The sequence below is a fragment of the Ovis canadensis genome, chromosome 21, assembly GCF_042477335.2.
Source record: "Ovis canadensis isolate MfBH-ARS-UI-01 breed Bighorn chromosome 21, ARS-UI_OviCan_v2, whole genome shotgun sequence".
Classification (NCBI taxonomy): domain Eukaryota; kingdom Metazoa; phylum Chordata; class Mammalia; order Artiodactyla; family Bovidae; genus Ovis; species Ovis canadensis.
The window spans coordinates 34,015,804-34,027,860 of record NC_091265.1 but is presented as its reverse complement, the minus strand read 5'-3'; the positions used below and the strand labels follow the sequence as shown (position 1 = coordinate 34,027,860).

Genomic DNA, 12,057 nt, shown 5'->3' with positions numbered 1-12,057 from the left:
TATAATTAGCCTCCAATTATAATAAACAAATTAATTTAAAAAAATAAAAAACAAACAAAAAAATGACTATCCTGTGCTTCCTTGGTGGCTCAGTGGTAAAGAATTCACCTGTCAAAGCAGGAGACACAGGTTTAATCCCTGGTCCAGGAAGATCCCACATATCATGGAGCAACTAAGTTCATGAGCCACACCTCTGAGCCTGTGCCCCAGAGCCCAGAAACTGCAACTACTGAGACGTGCCCCAACCGCTGAAGCCGGTGGGTCCCAGAACCTGTGCTCAGCAACAAGAGAAGCCACTGCAATGAGAGAGAAGGCCCCACTTGTTATACTAGAGAAAAGCCTGAGCAGCAACGAAGACCAATGAAGTGAAAGTGAAAGGTGCTCAGTTGTGCTCAACTCTTTGCGACCCCGTGGACTACACAGTCGGTGGAATTCTCCAGGCCAGAATACTGGAGTGGGTAGCCTTTCCCTTCTCCAGGGGATCTTCCCAACCCAGGGATAGAACTCAGGTCTCCTGCACTGCAGGCAGATTCTTTACCAGCTGAGCCACAAGGAAAGCCCAACAAAGACCTAGCATAAACAATAAATAAAATTACTTTTTAAAAGATTACTGTACTGAAATTCCAGCACCTCTTTTTAAGATCCAGATCTAGATTCTTAATCCTTAATGAATACTTTGCTAAAGGTAAAACAGCAACATCACTGGTACCTCCCTTCAACCACTGGCATTTTTTAAGACTTTAAATAGTTAAAAATCTGCTCCTTTATTATTCACAGCTTAATATAGTTCAGAGATATAATTAAATATTAGTTAATCAAGGCTTTTAGAAAATCCCACAGCACCAAATTTTTGAAATGCTAAGCCAACTTTTCAGGGTTTCAAACTTGTACAAAAGATATTGATTCATCTCAGAGTGGGCTTTTCAAAAGTTAAGACACTCCTACCACTCACTGAGAGTTGAGGGTCTAGTCTTCCTCTCCCTAAATCTGGGAGAACTGTGACTGCTTCAGCCAACAAATTACAGTGAAAGTGACCTCAGATTCCCAATCCACAGTGTCACTGAGGTGACTAAAATGATTATTGTTTTATGTCACTTAATTTGAAGTGATGTCCAAATTAAGTGACATAAAACAATATGCAGCAAAGATACCAGGAATAGCAAGTGTGATTTTCATAATAAGAAAAAGCAACTCTTGTCTCTTGACAGTTCTTCTTTTCACAGCACTCTACAACCATATACATACACTACCCCCTGCAAAAGCAGACACGACAACACATGTATGCAAAGCTTCGTGTTTTGTATACAAGACGTATACAAAAACAAATTTTTTTGTCTAGACAAGAAAATTCCAATTTTTCAATCACCTAAAAATATAATCTTAATATTCTAATATGTTAAGAGTTCAAATACCATACCATCTCCCCCAACACAAAAAAAATTGTGTGGATCTCAAAGTTTGGATGCAATTCCAGACAATTTTTCCTGAATGGCCTTGCCATTAATAGAGTTTATCCCAAAGCAACTGTTTTCTGATTACCCAGACTGTTCTCATTTACAATAGGTTTGGTCTAATGATAACTTAGTCTTTCATATTGACCCAAGAGTTTTTGAGTCAGTATTACCTTTTAAGTAAAAGACATTTTAACTTTTAGGTAAAAGACAAATTTTGGCTCTGTCTATATATACTATGTGATCTCAAAGAAAAATGACAACTTTATTGGGCCCTGTCCATACTTTAATTAAGTTGATTAGGATGATTTTAAGGATCAACTGAGAGAAAACATGAAGAGTCCTGAGCACAGTGTTTGGCACAAAAGATATGTATCACCTCTAAAATCTTCAGGACTCTAGACCAGTGCATAGTTGCTGCAAAAGTAGTCATATGGATTTCTGGTTCATACTTTGCAACTTTAAGAACATTTTAAAAGAGCACATTATGAAATATAACATCAATTTATGCTAGATAGAATAATATTTCAGAGAAGGTGATTTATAAATATTTACCTTGATCAAGTATTTTTCCCATCTGTCTGCTGTAACAGATTTGCCAATCTTCCTCATCAACTTCAAATGGAGCTCCACCAGTTCTTTAGGTACTTAAAAGGAAGGAAAAACACCGTTAATCAGCAAAATAAAACATTTCTTAATGAGATTATTGAAAAAAAGAACTTTCTCAAAAGATGACTACTTTTTCAAAATAGATGTTGATCTAGTTATCTTTTAGACCTCTGAATCAGAAAAGACTAAACCAGGATAAGAAACAACTAAAAAACCACTTTGTTAAAGATGGGCAAGGATATACACGTTTTCTTTCAAAACATCAACAATTGGGAGTGAACCCTAGAATTCCCTGGTGGTCTAAGGCACCATGCTTCCACTGCAGCTTGATCCCTGGTTAGGGAACTAAGATCCCACATGCTGCACACAGCCAAAAAAAAATAGGGAAAAAAAAGGGGGGTGGTGAACTCTAAATGTAGACATTTGGGTGATAATGTATCAACATAGGGTTCATTCATTTTACCAAATGTACCAAGATACTGTGGAATGTGGACAGTGAGAGGTTGTATTAATATATTCCTAGGGTAAGAGCGTATATATGAACTCTCTATACTTTGTGCTCAATTTCTTTGTGTGACTCTAAAACTGCTCTAAAAAATAAAGTCTATTAAAAAAAAATCAAGTAAAAGCAATTAACCATACAATTAAAATTTCTACTATATGTTTCTCATATTTGGTTTCTTGACTGAGACTGCAAACCAAGACATGGATTCACAGAATTAGAAAAGGATCAATGAATATAAATTCCGATTCATAGATATCTCAGAAATAGAGCCTAATAGTTTTCAAACTATTGCAGAAAACTACCCTTCTGATCTATTCCTTACCTAATGTGCTAAACTCCTCTAGAGCATCCCTATAAATCTTTGCTTGACAAGCTTTAGGGACAGAACATTTATTTAACCTTAGAAAATTCTAATTATTAGAAAGTTAACCTTATACAAAGTAAAACCTCTGCCTACCTACATCTTCCTCCCTCCGGTTCTTGCTCTTATTCTCTAGTTTCAAAGAAAATATTTTCAACTCCTCTTTTAATGGAACCTTCAAATATTTGAAGATAGCTGTATCTTCCCTAAAGTTTCCTCTTTCAACTATGTAAACAACCAGAGTTCCTCCAAATATCCTCTGGGCATGATCCTGATTATGTGGTATAGATGTATTAATTAGACCTGAGGGAAATAAAAGACACATACATTTAGCATTTCCCAAATACTGCTAGTAACCTAGGAGAAATTACATTTATTCTATCTAAAAAGTTTCCATAATCAAATATATAAGGAAAATGCTGTATCAAAAAAATATATACTTATTTTTACTACAGAACTTCCTGAAGCTTTTACTGATTATAGTCTTACATACACGGTCCTATATTCCTATCTTGGATATAGTCTGAAGCATTCTCTAATATATTTGATCATGGAATCTTTTTCTGTGAAACACGTAACACCTTGCAGTATACAAGGGCTCTGAAGTACAGGTTGGAAGGTGACTAATTTTTTTTTTCAGTTATTCTTTCAGACTCTTTATTCTCCACTAAAGTCACTTCTAACTTGAAATGACTCTGAAGTATAAAAACGGGAAAGAAGCATGGAGGGATGGCTAGAGACAAGTAAACTGACAATTAAACTAAGCCAAGGATCCCCTGGAGAAGGCAATGGCACCCTACTCCAGTACTCTTGTCTGGAAAACCCCATGGATGGAGGAGCCTGGTCGGCTACAGTCCATGGGGTCACAAAGAGTCAGACACGACTGAGCGACAACACGTTTAAGACCAGAATGTATGGGATTGAGGGTATAGTGGAGAAAAGGGGGCAAGGACATTGCTTACAGAAGTAACAAGACATAAAAGGCTGAAAAACAAAGTGAGCATGGAACTGGAAGCACCCACGTAAAGGGCATGATCATGTAGAACCTTATAAGGCCAGGCTATAAAGTTTACATTTTATTCAAAAGATACAACAGAATGCTCTATAATTTAGAAAGCTCTCAAAAACTGAACTGCAGGAAAACAGATTGCTTTTATTTGCTTATTTCTTTTAGGAGGTGGTATGCAGGGTAGAGACTACATATAAATTCAGGAAAATATCAATCCAGAAAGATGGAAGAAACCTGAACTAAGGCAGAAGTGGTGCCAAGAGAAGTGGGGGAGATTTGAGATATATTTAGGAAAGAAATAACAAAAGTTAGGGATTGACTGCACAAAGTGCAAGAGTCCAGAAAAACTGAAGCACTGACTTAGGCAACTGAGTACATGCCAATGACAATAGATCAGGAAGAAAAAGACCTGGCTCCACTACTTAAGATGAGACCATGATCCTGGCCAAGTTCTTTAAACAATGACTCTCAAATTCCTCATCGGTAATAAAGGGTTGAACTGGCCATCTTAAAGTTTTAAAAACACAAAACATCATACGAAGCTAAAATACCTTTATTTTCATTTCTGTCATGATATTTGGGACTCCAAGGTCAGTTTCAATTTCTCCGTTTTCCTTTTACCCAAACACAGTGGTACCTTTCTACATCTCAAACCTGCTCCCTATTTCCCCCAATTTCTCCAGGATATTGCACCTTCTCACTTCAGAAAAACAGGTATGGATACTCGCCTGTACCCAAACCAATCTACAGAAAAAAAGAGAAAGTACTGCTTTCATGCCACTTCTCAGTTCATAAATATCTGATAGCCCCTAATAAACTCATTTAGATTTCTCACCGAGGCTTCAGAGTCCCAATATTCAGTTTCAACCTAATTCTCCAATCCTTCTCTCTTACTTCTGCACTGAAATCCTTGATTCAGATCATTCTGGCCTGTTCAGTACCACTAAGCTTACTCAGTACACAACCCGTCCTGACTTTATTCAAGCGCTCCAGTTTACGGTTTTCTCCCACTTGCATCATATTTATCTTTTACTGTCTGGTCAATAAAAGTTTCCAAAGTCTCTGCGATACCTTTACAATGATTCCAGCAACATTTTTGTCCTTGGAAAGCCTATGGTATTCGTATTATCTTCATCACTCATTTATCAGTTGAATAAAAGCTCTGCACTCATGTTCTATGTGTATCTTGCATATCACAAACAAATGAAATCACAAAAATTTTTAATACAATTGGTACCCATAATTTTTTTAATTTGTAAAGAAGTCAAAATAAATCTTATTTTTAAAAATCCAAAAGGACAAAAATAAATATATAAATAAATATGATTTCATCTCACATTGCAAATATATTCATCCTTGATATAGGCATATAAAGTAGATTGTATATTACTTGCCTTCCTTATTAAAGCATTGGCTCTTTCACAGCATTATCCAATAGAAATACAAAATGAGTCACAAAATTTCAGAACTTCCAGTAGTTTATTCATAAAAGTTAAAATAGGTCAAAATTAATTTTAATATTTTATGTTAAATTATAAAATTTAACACTATATAACTCGTTATCTCAACATACTATTGTCATTTAAAATTTCATATTTTTACATTTTTACTTGACATTTTACCTACTTATTTTTTAATTGAGTATAATTGACTTAGGATATAATGTTACTTTCAGATGTACAACATAATGATTTAATATTTGTTACACTGCAAAATGATCACCACGGTAAGTCTAGTTAACACTCAACACCATACACAGTTACAATTTTTTTTGTTATGAGAACTTTAAAAAATTCTTTCTTTCTTTATTGGCTGAGCTGGCTCTTCATCGCTGCATGTGGACTTTCTCTAGTTGCAGTGCATGGGATTCTCACGGCAGTGGCTTCTCTTGTAACAGAGCACCGGCTCCAGAGCTTAAGGGCTTCAGGAGTTGTGGTACATGGGCTTAGCTGCCTCGTGGCATATGGATACTTCTCAGATCAGGGGTCAAACCTGTGTCTCCTGCATTGGCAGGAGGATTCTTAACTACAGGATCATCATGAAGCCCTTATGAGAACTTTTAAGATCTACTTGCTTCAGTTCAGTTCAGCTCAGTCGCTCAGTCCTGTCCGAATCTATGTGACTACAGGGACTGCAGCACGCCAGGCCTCCCTATCCATCACCAACTCCCGGAGCTTACTCAGACTCATGTCCATTGAGTCGGTGATGCCATGCAAACATGTCATCCTGTGCTGTCCCTTTCTCCTCCTACCTTCAATCTTTCCCAGCATCAGGGTCTTTTCAAATGAGTCAGTTCTTCACATCAGGTGGCCAAAGTACTGGAGTTTCAGCTTCAACATCAATCCTTCCAATGAATATTCAGGACTGATCTCCTTTAGGATGGATTGGTTGGATCTCATTGCAGTCCAAGGGATTCTCAAGAATCTTCCCAACACCACAGTTCAAAAGCATCAATTCTTCGGCGCTTAGCTTTCTTTATAGTCCAAATCTCACATCCATACATGACTACCAGCAAAACATAGCTTTGACTAGACAGACCTTTGTTGGCAAAGTATTGTCTCTGCTTTTTAATATGCTGTCTAGGTTGGTCATAACTTTTCTTCCAAGGAGCAAGCATCTTTTAATTTCATGGCTGCAGTCACCATGTGCAGTGATTCTGGAGCCCCCAAAAATAAAGTCTGTCACTGTTTCCACTGTTTCCCCATCTATTTGCCATGAAGTGATGGGACAAGATGCCATGATCTTGGCATAGTCAATATAGAAGAAATAGATTATTTTTCTGAAACTCTCATGCTTTTTTGATGATCCAACAGATGTTGGCAATTTGATCTCTGGTTCCACTGCCTTTTCTAAATCTAGCTTGGACATCTGGAAGCTCATGGTTCACATACTTCTGAAGCCTGGCTTGGAGAATTTTGAGCATCACTTTGCTAGCAGGTGAGATGAGTGCAATTGTGCGGTAGTCTGAGCATTCTTTGGCATTGCATTTCTTTGGGATTAGAATAAAACTGACCTTTTCCAGTCCTGTGGCCACTGCTGAGTTTTCCAAATTTGCTGGCATATTGAAGGCAGCACTTTAACAGCACCATCTTTTAGGATTTGAAATAGCTCAACTGGAATTCCATCACCTCCACTAGCTTTGTTCGTAGTGACGCTTCCTAAAGGCCCACTTGACTTCAAATTCCAGGATGTCTGGCTCTAGGTGAGTGATCATACCATCTTGGTTATCTTGGTCATGAAGATCTTTTTTGTACAGTTCTCCTGTGTATTCTTGCCACTTCTTTTTTTTTTCCTTTATTTTACTTTATAATACTGTATTGGTTTTGCCATACATTGCCATGAATCCACCACGGGTGTACATGCGTTCCCAAACATGAACCCCCCTCCCACCTCCCTCCCCACAACATCCCTCCGGGTCATCCCTGTGCACCAGCCCCAAGCATGCTGTATCCTGCATCGGACACAGACTAGTGACTTGATTCTTACATGATAGTATACATGTTTCAATGCCATTCTCCCAAATCATCCCACCCTCTCCCTCTCCCTCTTAGTCCAAAAGTCCGCTATACACATTTGTGTCTTTTTTGCTGTCTTGCATACAGGGTCATCATTGCCATCTTTCTAAATTCCATATATATGCGTTAGTATACTGTATTGGTGTTTTTCTTTCTGGCTTACTTCACTCTGTATAATCGGCTCCAGTTTCATCCATCTCATCAGAACTGATTCAAATGTATTCTTTTTAACAGCTGAGTAATACTCCATTGTGTATGTGTACCACAGCTTTCTTATCCATTCATCTGCTGATGGACATCTAGGTTGTTTCCATGTCCTGGCTATTATAAACAGCGCTGCGATGAACATTGGGGTACATGTGTCTCTTTCAATTCTGGTTTCCTCGGTGTGTATGCCCAGCAGTGGGATTGCTGGGTCATATGGCAGTTCTATTTGCAATTTTTTAAGGAATCTCCACACTGTTTTCCATAGTGGTTGTACTAGTTTGCATTCCCACCAACAGTGTAGGAGGGTTCCCTTTTCTCCACACCCTCTCCAGCATTTGTTGCTTGCAGATTTTTGGATCGCAGACATTCTGACTGGTGTGAAGTGGTACCTCATTATGGTTTTTATTCTTGCCACTTCTAAATATCTTCTGCTTCTGTTAGGTCCATACCATTTCTGTCCTTTATTGTCCCCATCTTTGCATGAAAATATGCAAAGATAGGCATAATTTTGGTGTCTCTAATTTTCTTGAAGAGATCTCTAGTCTTTCCCATTCTATTGTTTTCCTCTATTTCTTTGCACTGATCACTGAAGAAGGCTTTATTATCTCTCCTTGCTATTCTTTGGAATTCTGCATTCAAATGGGTATATCATTCCTCTTTTCCTTTGCCTTTCACTTCTCTTCTTTTCATAGCTATTTGTAAGGCCTCCTCAGACAACCATTTTGCCTTCTGGCATTTCTTTTTCTTGGGGATGGTCTTGATCCCTGTCTTCTGTACAATGTCACGAACCTCCACCCATAGTTCTTCAGGCACTCTGTCTATCAGATCTAATCCCTTAATCTATTTGTCACTTCCACTGTATAATTGTAAGGAATTAGATTTAGGTCACACCTGAATGGCTTTCCTTACTTTCTTCAATTTAAGTCTGAATTTGACAATAAGAACTTTCCTGGTGGCTCAGATGGTAAAGCATCTGTCTACAATGCGGGGAGACCTGGGTTCAATACCTGGGTCGGGAAGATCCCCTGGAGAAGGAAATGGCAATCCACTCTAGTACTACTGCCTGGAAAATCCCATGGACACAGGAGCCTGGTAGGCTCCATGGGGTCGCAAAGAGTTGGACACGACTGAGCAACTTCACTTTCACTTGGCAATAAGGAGCTCATGATCTGAGCCACAGTCAGCTCCTGGTTTTGTTTTTGCTGACTGCATAGAGTTTCTCCATCTTTGGCTGCAAAGAATATAATCAGTCTGATTTTGGTATTGACCATCTGATGATATCCATGTGTAGAGTCTTCTCTTGTGTTGTTGGAAGAGAATGTTTGCTGTAACCAATGTGTTCTCTTGGCAAAACTCTGTTAACCTTTGACCTGCTTCATTCTATGCTCCAAGGCCAAATTTGCCTGTTACTCCAGGTATTTCTTGACTTCGTACTTTTGCATTTCAGCTCCCTATAATGAAAAGGATATCTTTTGGGGGTGTTATTTCTAGAAGGTCTTGTAGGTCTTCATAGAACCGTTCAACTTCAGCTTCTTCAGCATTATTGGTTGGGCATAACCTGGATTACTGTGATATTGAATGGTTTGCTTGGAAACGAATAGAGATCATTCTGTTGTTTTGAGATTGCACCCAAGTACTGCATTTCAGACTCTTTTGTTGACTATGATGGCTACTCCATTTCTTCTAAAGGAATCTTGCCCATAGTAGTAGAAAACGGTCATCTGAATTAAATGCTACCATTCTGGTCCATTTTAGTTCATTGATTCCTAAAATGTCGATGTTCACTCTTGCCATCTCCTGTTTGACCACTTCCAGTTTACCTTGATTCATGGACCTAATTCCAGGTTCCAATGCAATACTGCTCTTTACAGCATTGGACTTTACTTCCGTTACCACTCACATCCACAGCTGGGTGTTGTTTTTCCTTTGGGTCTGTCTCTTCATTCTTTCTGCAGTTGTTTCTCCACAGATCTCCAGTAGCATGTTGGGCACCTTCCAACCTGGGGAGTTCTCCTTTCAGTGTCCTATCGTTTGGCCTTTTCATACTTTCATGGGGTTCTCCAGGCAAGAATACTGAAGTGATTTGCCATTCTCGTCTCCAGCAGACCACTTTTTGTCAGAACACTCCACCACGATCTGTCCATCTTGGCCCTACACAGCAAAGCTCACAGTTTCATTAAGTTAGACAAGTCTGTGGTCCCCGTGATCAGATTGGTTGGTTTTCTGTGACTGTGGTTTCTACTTGCTTAGCAACTTTCAAATATGCAGTACAGCATTATTAACTGCAGTCACTATGCTGTATATTACCTTCCCATAACACACTTACTTTGTAACTGTTAAGTTTGTAACTTTTGACTGTCTTCGTTCACTGTACACTTTTGGGGGATACTCAGTATTCAAAACATTATCATTTTATCCTTACAGCACATCTCAGTTCACACCAGCCACATTTCAAGTGCTCAGGAGTCACATACAACTAGTGCTACTGCACTGGATCACACAGAGCAAGCATATTTAACATTAAAATTTATAAATTGTAATTTATAATATATAAAATTTATAATTATAAAACCCCATAATTTACTAACAATCTACTTAGTTTTTTGTGGTGATACAGCTGACATATAACATTATACTTAGTTTCAGGTATATAACATAAAGACTTGATATTAAAAATTACTGCAAAATGGTCATCACAATAAGTCTATCTAACATCCAATTTACTTATACTTTTTATTGCAAACATAACTGATAATGACCAACCTAGACAGTATATTAAAAAGCAGAGACATTACTTTGCCAACTAAGGTCCGTCTAGTCAAGGCTATGGTTTTTCCTGTGGTCGTGTATGGATGTGAGAGCTGGACTGTGAAGAAGGCTGAGCGCTGAAGAATTGATGCTTTTGAACTGTGGTGTTGGAGAAGACTCTTGAGAGTCCCTTGGACTGCAAGGAGATCCAACCAGTCCATTCTGAAGGAGATCAACCCTGGGATTTCTTTGGAAGGAATGATGCTAAAGCTGAAACTCCAGTACTTTGGCCACCTCATGCAAAGACCTGACTCATTGGAAAAGACTCTGATGCTGGGAGGGATTGGGGGCAGGAGAAGGGGATGACCGAGGATGAGATGACTGGATGGCATCACTGACCCGATGGACGTGAGTCTGAGTGAACTCCGGGAGATGGTGATGGACAGGGAGGCCTGGCGTGCCACAATTCATGGGGTCGCAAAGAGTCGGACACGACTGAGCGACTGAACTGAACTGAATCACCTAATGGACACCTGTAGCTCTTAATATTTTGTCTATTGATAAGAAACAGACAAGAATTTCAACAGAAAAATTAACCAGTATAATAGTTAAATTGAAAATATTACAATTCCCATACTTCACATTCTCTTAAACAATGCTGTCAATATCTGTACTTTCCAAAACAGTAGTCATTAGCTGCATGTGCCTATTTAGTACTTGATATGTGGCTAATAAAAGGAACTTAACTTAATTTTAGTGATTTTTAAAATTAATTTAAATAGCCACATGAGGCAAGTGACTAGAGTTTGTTACAGCCGTAAGTTATCAATCATATTTTTTTAAACATACAATCATTCTCTTAACACACACTCTGATAATCTGTAAATTCACTTATTTAAAGCCTAGAACATTTCTTAATAACTTAATTTTGGGAACATTAGGAATTATTAACTTCTAAGAATTATCTATTAACCAGATTCAAGTCATTCTGTAAACTACAAATTTTGTCCCAATTGAACTAATTCTCCGCCTTTTCACATGATAGAGCTGATATATAACCTTTAATGGACCCGTTTCTTTCACAAGGCCTCAGGAAGGTGAAAGATTCTGAAGCAAAAGAAAAGGTCAGGCAATGTGTGAATTCATGGAGGGTCTGCCAAATGATGCAGGTATGGAAGCAGCAGTAAGTGGCAGAATCCCAGAACATATTACTGATCCACTCCCCAAAGACATTCTATAGCTGACATTTTTCCAAGCACCCTTCCAGCACCAAGCCTTATGAATGCTGCTGCTTCTGTATTTCTAGTTTTATTATTTACAATTCTGCTTTTTTAATGGTAGAAATTTACAGCTGCTCTTAATAACTAAATGACACAATTCTTCTCATTTCTCAATGACGTCTTTTACTTAAACATCCTCTATGCTTATAAACAGAGACACACTTGGAGTCACAAAACAGTTGATTTTATGTAGGCCACTGATAAAAGGACATTGATTTCAGATACATGGATTTAAGTATCAGCTTACAAAAAGCTTTTACTTAATGCCAGTTTCTATAAACTCTGGTGGGGGAGCACAGTTTTAGACATAATGACACTGGTCCCACAGTCCACTTGATCCTCGAAGTAACTATTATGTTTTTATATACCTAT

At 38.2% G+C, this 12,057-nt stretch overlaps 1 protein-coding gene across 1 annotated transcript in view; it reads right to left on the bottom strand.

Annotated features, from left to right (window-relative positions):
- The window catches only part of RSF1 (remodeling and spacing factor 1), a 154,834-nt gene that overhangs the window by 98,806 nt on the left and 43,971 nt on the right, over nucleotides 1-12,057 (bottom strand). The window contains exon 2 of the mRNA XM_069564910.1: nucleotides 2,007-2,098. Within this exon, the coding sequence (XP_069421011.1) occupies nucleotides 2,007-2,098 (92 nt within the window). The remainder of the gene's footprint in view (nucleotides 1-2,006; nucleotides 2,099-12,057) is intronic.